The sequence below is a fragment of the Myotis daubentonii genome, chromosome 3 (genome assembly GCF_963259705.1).
Source record: "Myotis daubentonii chromosome 3, mMyoDau2.1, whole genome shotgun sequence".
NCBI classification, from domain to species: Eukaryota; Metazoa; Chordata; class Mammalia; order Chiroptera; family Vespertilionidae; genus Myotis; species Myotis daubentonii.
In genome coordinates, this window is record NC_081842.1 from 42882879 (window position 1) to 42897634 (window position 14756).

The window sequence follows — 14756 nt, forward strand, 5'->3', positions numbered from 1 at the left end:
CCAGGAGGTACAGCTAACCGACTTGGGGAAGCTGTGCAGTGCTTAGCAGGGAGGTTTCAGGGAGGACTTTATGTGCAGTCCATATAGCACCTTGAAGGTAAGTCAGAGTCAGCCAGTTGGGGGGACAATGGGCAGAAGAGATACGTGAGCAGCAGCACAGAGGCGTGGAAACAGCAGGACAGGAAGTCAGACAACCACGCCAGCGCAGCCTGAGCAGTGTGTGTGCCGGTGGAGTGGCAAGGGACCAGGTGGATTAGGCAGGCTGTGCTCTGTCAGAGGTACCTGAACATTACCCTTCAGACAAGAACTTCTCGAGAATGGGCTACAGGTGTGTGGAGATTTGACTCCCAGCCCTACTGGGCTAGAAGGGCCTGGGATGGCCAGTCTAGTCACCTCTGGCAGCGAGCAGCCTCTTCCATGCAAACACCCCAGCGTCACATGCAAACAATGGCATTTTCTGTGTGTGCCATATCAGGGAAAAAGGCTGGAAAACACTGCTTTGACAATGGGAGGAGGCCACTGAAGACTCCATGCAGAAAGGTGAGTTGGTTGGCCTCCTGTTTTCAACTCTATTGCCCAGCTGCCTGCATGGAGGACAGACAGCGGTGTACCTAGGTACGAGATGATAAAGGCCAGAACCGGGTCGTGGCAATAGGGATGGAGTCTTGGGAGTAAGTTCAGTAGGACGTGGTGACTGCGTAGGGGCAGACAAGATTCAAAGGTAGCACCCAGGGGTTCCCTGGCAGGGTCAGGTGACTGATGCCCCACAGGACACCTCTTCCTCTTCATCACACACTTTGAATTGTGTGGAGCAAGCCACACAGGCCAGGAGCACTTTAAGAGTTGCCCGTCTCCAGGTTGGCGGCTCTGCAGAGAACAAATGCTCCCTGAGGACATTCTGGCTTTCTGAACTGCCTCTGGCAGGAACTGACACACGTCTCAGCCGGCCGGGCTGTGTTTGTTTAGTGCGTGTGAGTAAGCTATCTTAAATCACACCTGAATTCAAAATTGTTACCTGGTTTATTAAAAGAAAGAAGAGGCAGGGAGTGGTAAACCAGGATGGTCCACTCCTAACACCGAACACCTGCTGCAGTTTTAAGACCCAGGAAGTGAAAACAGAGGCAAACCCAGGATTCAAAACCTCAGATTCAAAACCTCAGGTGAGGACATGATACAACAGAAAGAGAGCTTTAAACCAGGACTGCGTTCTTTTTTTTTTTAAGGGGGGTGGAGGGGAGGAGTGGGGACTGACTTGCAGCTTAAAATTCACCAAGGTGAAGACACCGGAAGTATTGTAAATTGCTTTTCTAACTCCCAAGATTTGTTTCAATTGATAAGATAAAGGGTTGAAAGAACAGGACTCTGGACAAGGAAAGTCGGTGGGAGAAACCCAGGGGGGACCTCGCCACAGTGCTGGGGCATCTCCAAGAAGCGCCCCATTCCAACAGGGAGAACGCAGGCGTCCCTGGAGGGCACCGATTTTTAAAAAGCACAGGTGAATCACGGAAGGACGGGTATATCTTCCCCCTTTCTTCATACTCAGGATGATTCAGCTATAATTACCTGTACCTGACCCCACTCTGCACAGGAAGGGATGGGACCAAAGGCCATTCTTGTTGCCTTGGTCTGTTTAAGCGAACAGAAGGTGCCTCACAGTCTCCTGATACTACATAAGAATGCTGTTGTTCCGGGCATATCAAGCCAGGTACTCCACCACACACAGTGTTATCAAACACCCACAGTCTTATCAAACATCATGGGTTACCACAGGGCATAATTTCTGATATACTTTAATGACAAATCTCAAAAAAGGTCATTACCTTCCTCTGGCTTCACCGCTTTCTCCTTCTTTACTGATCCTGTTTTGGGACCCTTGTCTTGTGACTTCTTCTGTGAACCACTGGTTTCTTTTTTTGAATTAATCTAATATTAAAAAAAAAAAAGTGTTTCCATGTATGATATGGCCATTCAGACAAATGTCCACGCGACATATGAGAGAATCATGTCAAGCTGCTGGTATTACTGAACAGCAATCCTTCCAACTTCTTAAAAGGACCACCTATATTCATTTCTGGTACTTCCTCAGCTCCTTCAATCTTTAAGCTCTGGGTTCCTACACTTTTATTCCATTGACATCGCCCCTCCCAAAGTCACTGAAGACCTTTACTTCCAAACACAGTAGGCTTTATGTTCTCATCCACTCCAACTTGTCCCAAGTATTAAGGCTGGGCCATTTCCATTCCTCCCACCTCTGATCCCCACATCCCTAAATAAAACCAGAGGGCTGATCATTTCCCGCTGCGACCAGAGGAGAGCCTCTACCTCCTCGGCCTGGTTCTGTAAGACCTCCACATCCGGGCCCCAGCCTAACTGCAAGCCCCTCTCCATTCCTGGGGCCCCCACTCTCACGCCAAACTGGGTTTCCTGCCGTTCCTCTATCACCGTGACCTCCCACTTTGTTCACATTGGTCCTTCACTTGGAAAGCCCTCCTCTCGTCCCAACACAGTCACAGTCGTCCCCATGCAAACAGATTAAAATCTTACACCCTCCCTGAGGTAACTCAGATTTGTCTAGAATCGAGTTCAGCCCCCACACCCCACCTCCCCCAGGCACTTTGTTAGTAGCACTCCATGACAGCACAGTGGCTGTAAATCGGACCTGGTGAAGAGCATGGTGCACTGGTCTTCCCCGAGACCGCGAGTCCCTCAGGAGGGAGATGACATCTCACTCGTGGTTAGAACTCCACAGGGCCTAACACTCAGAACTTCCCATAACAGGGCACAGAGGAGCTTAGTAAACGTGCATCAAATTGAACCCAGGAGATTAGAAACCATTTAATGCTCTCCTTTCCAAGTTCCTCTTATCTTGTCACAGGACCCTAAATTCTTTATTTAGTGCAGTACATGCACAAAGGCACTGTCTAAAGCAGTGGTCGCCAACCTTTCAGACCTCACGAACCGTCAGTGGTCCGCAGGACCACCGGTTGGCGACTGCTGCTCCAAAGGTTTCCTTAAACCAGCGGTCGCCAACCCCTTGGACTTCACGGACCACTGCTTGGTGACCGCTGGTCTAAAGAGAATACGTCCATTTGCTGACCACTCACTAGGGTAAGGACATTACATATTATTTCATTTAACTGATGCAACAGTTCTAAGAGGCAGATGCCATCTCCATTTGTAAGACGGAGAAACTGAAGCTCAGGAGAATTTAGGTGACAAACTGAAAGTGTGCTCCTCCGCTACAACTCACAGACCGTCCAAGTCTATTATTGTCCCTTGGACATTTCGTACTTTAGATTCTCTTCTTCTCATTTTCCTCTGAATCTACAGTGAGGAGGAAATGATCTGAAGAGTAAGTGCTCTGAGAGTCACAGGGAGAGATCATAAATCCAAATCTGCCTTAGGGTGTCTCTATGAAAGTTACCGATGACACTTGGAATAATACTTGAGTTATTCCAAAAGGCCGAAAACAAATTGGTCTTGAATAGTTGTACTGCATCCGAAATCAAACAGGATGAAACCCAACAACTCCCAGAAAAGATCCCAATAACCGCCTGCTTTTAGCCTCACAGACATCAAAATGATCTGGTAGCTAAGAAATAGCCTATAGCCCAGCCTGAGTGTACGCCTAGGACCCAAGGTGCCCACAGAATAAGGACTTTGCGTGAGAGCAGGTTGGCAAGAAGGAAGAACAAGCGATTTGGCAAGCTCTAAGTAAGTACTCCCTTGGATTTGCCTAAATTGGAGCCGAGAGTAAAGCCATGGAAAGCTGCCATCTTTCTGTGTTGCCACAGGGGGCAGGCAGCATGCCAGAAAGAGCACTTTAGAGTCAAAGTGCCCTTGTTAGTATTTAAAAAAAAAAAAAGGCCCAAAATGGAGTCACTTTTGCTAAGCCACACCAAGACTTAGTACCTAACCTAACTGCAGTTTCAGCCTCTCCCAGGAGTGCAATTTTAAATCCCTCAGTCTGGAATTTCCTGATCTACACTAGTGAAGTAACCTGCCTCCTCAGGCCCCCTATCTTCCCCTAAAGGGAAGATGACTTCGCCTGAAATAATCCACTTTTTAAATCTCTTCTTCCCACCCTCTTTCTGCCCTTCTAGTTGCTAGAAGGGACGCTGTCCGATTCACAAATCATTTGATAAAGCCAATTAGATCTTCAAATTTACACGGTTGAATTTTGTGGTTTAACATTAGCAAGCTGTTTAACTTTTCTGAGTTTCCATTTCCTTAGCTGTAAAAGTAAGAGATAATCATATTTTGTCACAGAACTCTGTTTAAATGACTAAAATAGGATGACATCTATGAAGTGCCTAATCCAGTAATTAGGACATAATAGTTGTCAGTTAATGAGTGAAAAGTCAGCAGCCAGGGTACCGCGGATCATTTTCAAAGGTATGCAATGATGAATTTCTCTTCCCCGGTTCCTTATTCACTTGTTTATTGAAAAAGGAGCTTCATATGAAAGTAACCCCTCAGGGTGATCTAAACATTAGTCCCTAACTGGACAGGTCACGGTGGGTAGAGGTGCCCGAGGCCTAGAACTTCTTTAGTAGAAGGTTTATCTTTGCCTTAAGCAAACCCTATTCTTGTGCATCTCGGTTAATAAACCTTTGAAATGCCAGAGTAATCCCTTTTCCCAGACCCCTCTAAAGCTTAACCACCCTCAACAGAGCACATCCTCTTGTTAACTGTCACGTAATCTAACCCCTGCCCTGCTTTTCCCCACCTCCATGTAATCTTCCTTACGTTCCCTCCTTAATTCCAAATGTATAAAAGGATCTACAAACTGACATTCTCCAGAGCATTTGAAATCTTGCTTCCCAGCAATGTCATCAGTTTGGCTCAAATAAATTCATAAGAATTCTCTACAGGTTTGGGCGTATCTTACTTTGACAACACACAGAACCCATATTGTTCTCCCTGTCATGACCTCATTAATAAGTCCTCATTGACAGAAGTCCTTGGCTCACCAGCCCCACAGTCCTGCTCTCCTAGAGTAGTTCTAGTATGTGAGCCAAAGCACAGCAGTCTGGTCATCAGAAAATAGGGCTCTGCCAGTAAAACACAGGCACCGAACTCAGCTGAGACCGGTCAACCCTCAGTAAGGTCATGCCTCCCTTGCTAGAAAGGAGAGATGCATAAACGCCACATAACTCTTACCTCAACTGGGGGCGTCTCTCCCAGCAACAGGTTATTAAAAATGGTAGCGTAATCACCATTTAGATTCATCAGTTCTTCATGGGTGCCCCTTTCTGTAATACAGCCCTCTTTCATGAAGATCACTTGGTCACAATCAGCCAGGTACTAGAGACAAAGGCAGGGATGACACGGTGTTATTGATATTTGTGCACATATTCCAATCACTCCTACCTTAGTCTAGCACTTCCCACCTAGAAGCGATTGAGCCCCCAGGGGACATCTGGCAATATCTGGAGACACTGTTGGTTGTTATAATTGGGGAGAGGGGTATTACTGGCCATCAAGTGGACAGAGGTCAGGGAGGCCTAGGACAGCCCCCCACATCAAAGAGCTATGTGGCCCAATGTGTCAACAGTGCCAAGGCTGAGAACCTCTGCTCTAGTTTATTGAGATGTAGTTCCCAGTACAGTTCCTCCAGTTTTTGACATAAATCTCCTGGTGGAGCCACAGGAGCCTTGCATTAGGCTTCACCCTGTTACGACAGTCAGAAGTACACACAATTACTGACTTTCTGTGGCAGGATGGGAGTGAACCCCCAAACCTGACAACATATGCAAAATAGATGGCAACATTCTTGACCTGCCATTCATGACAAGTGGCTGCTTGTCATGGAGTGACAGAGGGAGAAGACCTTGCTTTCCCTGAACAGTTCCTGCTTAAATTAACATAAAGCTTTCCACACTATCTTATACCCTTTCCTTCACTTACTGATTTATATGTAAAAGCTAACATGCTGCAAGGATCTCTGATGCAGATAGCCAACCTGGTACAGTGGTACAACGAGCTTTATTGCTACAATGGGGCAGGCGGCTATTTGCTGAGGAAATGAACACTGATGGTTCCAGGAACTTCTAGAAGACCACAGGGTACCTAGAAGGACCAAGCCCCCTTCCTGTCTGATTTCTCAGGACACAGTGGGTGGCCGGGGGAAGGAAGAAAGCACCATACCTGTAGCTGGTGGGTAACAAACAGAACCGTCTTGGACTTGAGGTGCTTCTGGATAGCACTGTTGAAGATGTGGTTGCCCACATGGGCATCTAAGGCACTGAGGGGGTCATCCAGGATGTAGATGTCCCGGTCACTATACAAGGCTCGGGCAAGGCTGATCCTTTGGCGCTGCCCACCACTCAGGTTGGCTCCTCGCTCGCCGATCTATAGGAGCCCAGAAAGCATAGTGGAGCCGCCAGCTCAAGTCCAGAACTGGGTTTAGTGACTACCCCAGTTACCACTCTTCTCCTCCACCCAAAGCGGCATCTTCTACTGAATTCCCCGCCTGGATGAGTGGCCACTATGATCCTCCAGGGCCCACAGGGGGGAGTCGGCCTAGATACCTCCTTCGCTCCCACAATCATCTGGTTACTAATCAATCCTCATCTGGCCTTGCCACCCCCTGGACATTCTACTCCAGCCCATTCTCTATGGGCAGAATGAGCTTTCCAAAACATAAAGCTAACCATGAACAACCCTCCTTAAACTCTTCAAAAGCCCTGAAGGATAGAATTTAAACAACCAAGCTTGGCATACAAAGCAGGTTCCCAGCATCTCCCAGCACACCCTGGGACAGAAGCCATTAAATTGTGAATGTATTATGAACACACATGACTAATGTCACACCTTCTCCTGTACTATTCCTGCTCAGTTCTGGCAGCCTCTCCTCTGAAAATCCTCCCCATCTCTTCCTTACTAACACTCAAAAGAAAGGGATTCTTTCTCATCAGCTTGTTTTGAGCCTCATGTGTGGGTGTCCTATCCTCTCCATTTAAGCTTTCTGAGGGTGCAAGTTATTGTCTTATTCCTTTACATTCCCAACACCCAGAAGTGTCTGCACATGCAGCTGGCACACAACAAGCACCTGATTAAACATTACTAAATGGACAAGTGAATACATCCATTGTAAAATGGTAATGGGCCCTGTGATTTTAAAAAATCTTGTCCTTAAAAAACATTCAGTTAATGCAAAGGTTTTCAAACTTGAGCAGGTATCAGAATTACCTGAGGACTTGTAAAAACAGGTTTTTGGGCCCCACTCCTAGAGTTTCTGGACCTAGGAGGTCTGGAGTGGGGCCTAATAACTTGAATTTCTAACAAGTTCCCAGTGTCACGGAATGCTGCTGATCTGGGCACCTTGATTTGAGAGCCGGTGAACTAATTAAACCATTCATAAAACCTGAGGGATTAAACTGAAGTCAGCTGAAACACGGGTGCCAGGCCCACAGACCTCCGGGGCAGGTCATGGGAGATGTCTCAGGACTCAAAAAGCCAGTTCCAAAGACACAGCTCTGGAAACTGCTCCAGGGCAGAGAACCAAAGAAAGGGATTTGTGCAGCGGTCTCTTTCTTTCTAGTGGGAGAGGGCTCTCTACAGACTGCATCTGAGCAAGGAGGTTGGCAGAACGAGGTTCAGGGAAGAAGCTCAATGGGCACATGCTTGACTCATGGTTTTAAAAATGAGTAGTGCAGAGAACACAAACTCTGAACCAAAAATGGGATTTTGTTTAAAATCCACCTGACAGCCCTAACCGGTTTGCCTCAGTGGATAAAGCGTCGGCCTGTTGACTCAGGGGTCCCGGTTTGATTCCGGTCAAGGGCATGTACCTTGGTTGCGGGCACATCCCCAGTGGGGAGTGTGCAGGAGGCAGCTGATCGATGTTTCTCTCTCATCGATGTTTCTAACTCTCTATCCTTCTCCCTTCCTCTCGGTAAAGAATCAATAAAAAATATTTTAAAAAAATAAAATAAAATAAAATCCACCTGACATATGAAATATTTATACGCTTAAAACAGGCAGTGTTGATATGCCTGCCCCAAGGCATAGATGCTTTCCTAACATAAAGTACCAGAGAAAGTGGATCTGTGTAGGTTTTTCTCCCACGCATTTCAGATGCACTCCTGGGAGGTGACTCCAGCAGAGCCCTGCCACTCATCTCCCAGGATGCTCTCTGCTACACCCACGCCCCCATCGGGAGCAGGAGGCTTGTACCTCAGTCAGATCACTGTTGGGGAGAATGGCCAGGTCAGGCCGCAGGCAGCAGCTGTTCAGCACTGAGTTGTATCTGAAGAAGATAAAGAGACCTAGCGTCAGGGACATGGTTGGAGTTGAGCCTGTGGCTCGGGTGCCTTGCATCTCACTCAGCCTAGACAGAAAGCATGACAGAAACCAAGCATTCCTTGCCTTTCTTCATCAAATTCCTTCCCAAAGAGGATGTTGTCTCTCAGCGTGGCATTGAGGATCCAGGCCTGTTGGGCCACATAAGCGAAGGTTCCGCCGACTGCAATGCTGCCCTCTACAAGTGTCATCTAGGGGGACAGACACCATCCAATAGCATCACAATGCAAAGCCATCCCCCTAAAGCCAACAGAACCCCCCACATTCCACAATGAAGGTGAAAGTTTTGGCAGTTTCCTTGGTTGCTTTTTAGACCCAAAACCAGACCCCACCTTTGTTCCACAGGGAGCTTCAGCAGCAAAGAAAATCAAAGGTCTCCTTGCTTATGTGCGATGGGAGCCCAGACAACCCATGACTTGAATGAACCAACACTTCATTCAGCAACCTATGGGCTACTTTACATCCTTTCTTTCTAGAGCAGTGGTTCTCAACCTTGGCTGCACATTAGAATCACCTGGGAATCTTTTTTAAATCCCGATTTCTGGGCCTCATCCTCCGGAAATTCTCTTTCTTTGTTACTAATGTTGTGGCCCACCCCATAACAAAGAAACAGAATTTCCGGAGGATGAGGCCCAGAAATCAGGATTTTAAAAGGATTCTAATGTGCAGCCAAGGTAAAGGCAAATGGTTTTAATTAAGGGAAGCACGAGCGGAAGGCCCTTTCAGAATCCCCTGGGGAGGATGCTGTAAGGATTTACAGCCTCGATTTTAGGGCAGGCCATCTCATCTACAGAATTAATCCAGGCTATTAGCCAGATCAGCTGCTTCTGTAAAATGAGGATCAAAGGGGGGAAAATCCAGTTCGACATCAACTGGTATTAGAGAGTATCCATACAATGATGGTGAACCCTCCCTCCAACGTGAAGAAACTGCATGGTGACCTGTTCACTTTGAATTGTTTTCAGTCATGGTAATTGATATGAATTGATTTCCCCATTTTACCTTGTTTCAGGGTTCCTTTTGGGACTGATTGTTGACAATTTGTCTTGCGTGAGGGATGCTATAACTTGGAACAAAGTTTCATTGACCAGTCTGTGCAGTCCTTGCACATAAAGCTTGTTCTCTCAAACACTGTACTATACAGTGTACACATACAGGTGATCGCTAAGCTACCTTCAGACTCAATGCTGTGAAGGGGTGGGAATGTAGTGGGGAATGGGGTTGGAGCAGGGAGATGCAGATGAGGGGTTCATTTTGTTTCTACCTTTCCTGATCCTCTCCAGGAAATAAATTCAGTTTTTCTGAGGCCTTTGCTAAGCAAAGTCCAGAGAAAGAAGCAAAAAAATGCCAAGGACAATAACAAAATCTTACCTGGCCTAAAATGGCTGAGATGAGAGAGGTTTTTCCACTTCCCACACTGCCACAGATTCCAACCAGTTTACCCTGGGAAAAAACAGAGCGAGAGGGAAGGTCATTAAAAGACTACTGACCACTCACCTCTAGGAACTTTCTATTTCTTTGAGGAAAAACACATCAACTACAGTCCATCAATATGGAAGCTGCCTTCCCGATCACCAAGCAAGTCACTTAACTTTTTTCTCCCTTGTCAGCCATCTACTTCATAGGGTTTCTGTGGAGATACACTAAGATAACAGATGTGTAAGCTTTTGCAAAAATTAAAGATGCTAAGGTATCCTATATCACTTTTAAAAAGACCCAACCCCTTTCCTGTTTTGTTGGTAATCTATGTTTTTTTTAAAATATATTTTTATTGATTTCAGAGAGGAAGGGAGGGGGGAAAGAGAGATAGAAACATCAGTGATGAGCGGGAATCATTCATTAGCTGCCTCCTGCACTCCCCTCCCTGCCCCCACTGGGGATCAAGCCCATAATCCGGGCATGTGCCCTTGACTGGAATCAAACCTGGGACCCTCCAGTCCGCAGACCAGTGCTCTATCCACTGAGCCAAACCAGCTAGGGCAGCAATGTATGGTTTTTTATTGTTTATTTTATTGTTGTTTTTAGAAGAGAGAACAGAACTCAAAAAATTATTTTATTATGATTTTTTTTTCTACAGACTATACATTATTTTCAATAAAAACTGTTTACTATTGCTCCCACTTTTCTACAAAACATTCCCAAGAATTGGAGGAATCTCTATACCACCAATCCCACATAAAAGGGGAACCCACTCCTGTGATTAACTGAATATCCTCAGGCAAAATAATGGGCAGTGTTAAAAGTTCTTAAGAACAGAGATGATTTCACAGGGCCGTTAGTTTAGAACCTTGTACTGGATGAAGGCTCACAGAAAGGAAGGAGTGAAGAATGGTGGGGTAGAAAGACCATGGGTTCTGGAGGCAAATGGGTCTCGATCTGAATCCCAACTCCACCAGCACTTGAAAATTGTTGGATCTTGGCCTTGTTGCTTAAATACTGTCTCTCTCAATGGGCTTTGAGCAACTTGAGGAAAGGAATTATCCTTGTAGAACCAAGTAGTGTCCAGTACTTAATAAAAGTATGTGGGACAAAGTTTGTTTTGTTTTTTTTAAAAAAATATATTTTATTGATTTTTTACAGAGAGAAAGGGAGAGGGACAGAGAGTTAGAAACATCGATCCGCTGCCTCCTGCACACCCCCTATTGGGGATGTGCCCGGTACCAAGGTACATGCCCTTGACCAGAATCGAACCTGGGACCCTTGAGTCCGCAGGCCAATGCTCTATCCACTAAGCCAAACCGGTTAGGGCTGGGACAAAGTTTTTGATATGGTCCACGAGTTTGAAAGATTATAGCCTGGTAGTAACGAGGAGACCAAATCATAGGTTCAATCTCTGCTCAGGTCAGTTAGATTTCCACAAAGAAAACTCTGCTCTGATAATGGACTGATGACTAAAAGAGACATCAACAGTGAAGTGAGACATCAGAGGACACTAAGTTCCCTTCCTCCCCCTAAAGGGGGGGGGTCTGGAGAATTATGGTCTCTCTTCAAAGAGGTCTAGTTCTGTGAATGTGGGCTCTAAAGGGCAGAACGAGGATCAATAGAAAGTAGGAGAGTGGACATCCATTGACTATAAGGACTAACCCTTGAATAGAGCTGATTAGCAGTGTGATAGAGCTGCCTCAATAAACAAGATCATCGCTATTCAATAAGAAGCCTGCTAAGAGTTAACTGAAGTAAAAAAGTGACTTGAGCCAGCCAGCAAGGCTCAGTGCTTGAGTGTCAACCTATGAACCAGGAGGACATAGTTCAATTCCCAATCAGGCACATGCCTGGACTGCAGGTTCGAGCCCTAGTGAGGGGACATACAGGAAGCAGCCAAACAATGATTCTCTCTCATCATTGATATTTCTATCTCTCTCTCCCTCTCTGAAATCAATTTATATAATTACACACACACACACACACACACACACACACACACACACACACATTTTTTAAGTGACTTCAATGCCCTCCAAACAACCACCAGTTGTTTCCAGTGGTCTCACCTAGGACCATCTCCCCCTCTTGGTCATAGCTTTCAAGAGCTGGGAGCTTTTCATTCTCCCTGCAGTCTAGCTCTGGGTCTGTGTGACGTGCTTCTAGTTAGTTGCTGATTTGATAAACACATTGGAACCCAGCACTCCCTACTTCCAGTGATGTAGGTAAACATTATTTTACCACTGCCCTCAGTCCAAGGCCCCCTAATGTTCTCCCGGGTTAACGGTTCTCCTTGCCTCCTTCCTGATTCCCTACATACTCTTCTGAATACAGAAGCTAGAATGTTGCTCTCCTATATAAGTCAGGTCACATATTTTTCTGCTCCAAACCCTCAGTGGCTTCTCTTCCTACTCAGTAAAGCCGAAGTCGTTACAGGAGGCTCTGCACCTAGCTCCCTGTCTGCCCTGGGCATCTACTACTCTCTGCTTTGCTTGCTCTGCTCCCGTAATAGGCCTCAGGGTCTTCGCGGTTTTGTCCTTCTGCCTGGAATGCTCTTCTCCCCCAGATATTCACATGGCTCATTCCTTCACCCCCACAGGTCTTTCCTCAAATATTACTTTTTAAAGGAAGCTTTTCCCTCAGGCAACCTATTTACATTGCAACCACCTGCTCCCTGTCCCAGCACTCTCTACCGCCTCTTCTTCACGGCCCTTATCACCCTTTGACGTACAATATAGTGTTCTCCCCTACCCATGGTTTCACTTTCTGTGGTTTCAGTTCCTTGCAGTTAACTGTGGTCCAAAAGTATGAAATGGAAAATTCCAGAAATAAACAATTCATAAGTTTTAAACAGTGTGGCGCTCTGACTAGTGTAATGAAATCTCATGCAGTCCTGCTCTGTCTTGCCCTGGACACGAGTCATTCCTTTGCTGAGATCTACTCTGTATACACTCCCTGTTCATTAGTCAATTCAACTCTTTTCATGTCTCTTTCCATATCAAAGTGCTTGTGTTCTCTTATTTTACTTAAAAAGTGCAAGCGTAGTGGTGCTGGCAACTTAGATATGTTAAGAGCAGCTGTAAAATAAGTGCTTTTTGTAAGTGAAAAGGCAAAAATTCTCAACCTAATAAGGAAAAATCATATGCAGAGGTTACTAAAATCTACAGTAAGAGCAAATCTTCCATCCTTGAAACTGAATAAGGAAAAAGAAATTCATGCTAGTTTTGCTGTCCCACCGTAAGCTGTAAAAGTTGTGGCCACAAGTGCATGATAAGTGCTTAGTTAAGATGGAAGAGGCATTAAAGTTGTGGATGGAAGACATGAACAGAAAACATATTCTGAATGGCAAAGTGTTGCACCAAAAAGCACTGAGCCACATGAAGCCTTCAGCAAGGGATCCCTGAAACAAGGGACACCAAGCCATTTCCTACAAGTAAGGGATGGTTACATAGATTCCAGAATAGGTTTGGGGTGAAAAATAGAAAAATTACTGGAGAGAGACCCACCTAATTCACTTACCTTTTATTAGAGTACAGTGCATAACTGCTCTAATTAGTTATTATTGTTAGTCTCTTACTGTGCCTAATTTATAAACTAAACGTTACCATAGGTATGTACGTACAGGAAAAAATTACCAGGATTCAGCACTATACGTGGGCTCAGGAATTTACAGGTTCTTGGAACACATTCCCCACTTGTTTGCTGTCTTTGCCACTAGAATGTAAGCTCCAGGAGGGCAGAGGTGTCTGACTGTTTGGATTTTCCCTGCTAGACCCCAGCCCTGCAATAGTGCCGGCAGAGTTGGTCATGAAAAAATGGCTGCTAAATGAGTGAATGTATACTTACATCCGGGACCCTGTGTATGAAATAACCTCAACATGGTTCTGACTCCCAGTCATATTCTGTGCTTTAAACGCCTTGAACCAGGACTGTCTGTTCCAGCCACTCTCTAAAGGAGGGCCTCTGAGAGACGCCAGTCCTGTGTGCCTGGGCTGTGAGACCATACACCACAACGATCCTTTACTTGCGTTAAAAATAAACAATTATAACCGAATTGTCAATAATAATAACAACACTGAGAATTCCTGTTATGTTCCAGGTTCTGTGTTGTGAACGGCTTATGGGTAATGAGAAGCTTACACAGAGCTATAATAACCAGAACTAATGATTACAGCTCACATACAACTACAATCACCAGAAACCTACTCAGGGCAAAATCTTGGAAAACCCACTTGAATGTTTCATTTCCTTGCTTATAAAATGAGTATCTCATGAGACTAGTTGTTATTCATTTCTATTGTTAAATACTGAAATATTCCTCTTGGAGGCGGAGCTGGCTAGAATTGCTCATTGATTCAAAACCACTCCCAGCCACAAAACAGAACTTTGCTAAAAGGAACGGCAGCTGCCTGCTCGTGCCACAGTGGACACCTGGGAGGCGGACAGGGCCGGGGGAGGCCCGGCGGTTACCTCTTCGATTTCCAGGTCGATGCTGTACAGCGTCCTCTGTAGGCGGAGGCTCCCCAGGTGGACAGGCTTGCCCTCTTCCTCCTCGGGACTGGGCCGCTCGTCGCTGTCCAGGAGGAGGTGGCCCTTCTGCTCCGCCAGCGCCTCCTGATGCTCGGTGCGCTCCAGCTGCCTCGCCTTCTCTTTCTTGGCCCTGGCAGCCCTCTTGTCTTTTTTCGTTTTGGGGGTCAGCTTGGGTGAGTTCTGGATACTGGAGTGGGAGGAGTCCCATGCCAAGGTGGCATTTTTCATCTCTATCTTGATGTGAGGACTGGCTGGGTTTTTCTTTATCATGTGAACCTCTTCCATCAGAAACAAACTCTGATAGGAGTTGTGAGAGAGGTGCAAAGATGAGACACTGGATCAAGACCAGGGAGACAAGCCTAGGGCGTACACTCACGTAGCAAAACACATCAGGCTATACAGTGGAAGAAAGCTGAAGGGCAAAAGGTAGCTCATTAGTGTAGCCCTGCCTCAGGCCCAGCGGGAGGTCACGGGGGTGTGGGGACACCCTCAGGAGG

The 14756-nt window shown here is 46.1% G+C and overlaps 1 protein-coding gene across 1 annotated transcript in view; it reads right to left on the reverse strand.

The window, feature by feature from the left end:
• The window catches only part of ABCC5 (ATP binding cassette subfamily C member 5), an 87665-nt gene that overhangs the window by 29618 nt on the left and 43291 nt on the right, over positions 1-14756 (reverse strand). The window contains exons 11-17 of the mRNA XM_059687181.1: positions 14200-14556; positions 9679-9750; positions 8374-8498; positions 8182-8254; positions 6151-6354; positions 5164-5307; positions 1821-1923 (exon numbers count right to left, since the gene is read on the reverse strand). Coding sequence (XP_059543164.1) covers positions 1821-1923; positions 5164-5307; positions 6151-6354; positions 8182-8254; positions 8374-8498; positions 9679-9750; positions 14200-14556 — 1078 coding nt within the window. The remainder of the gene's footprint in view (positions 1-1820; positions 1924-5163; positions 5308-6150; positions 6355-8181; positions 8255-8373; positions 8499-9678; positions 9751-14199; positions 14557-14756) is intronic.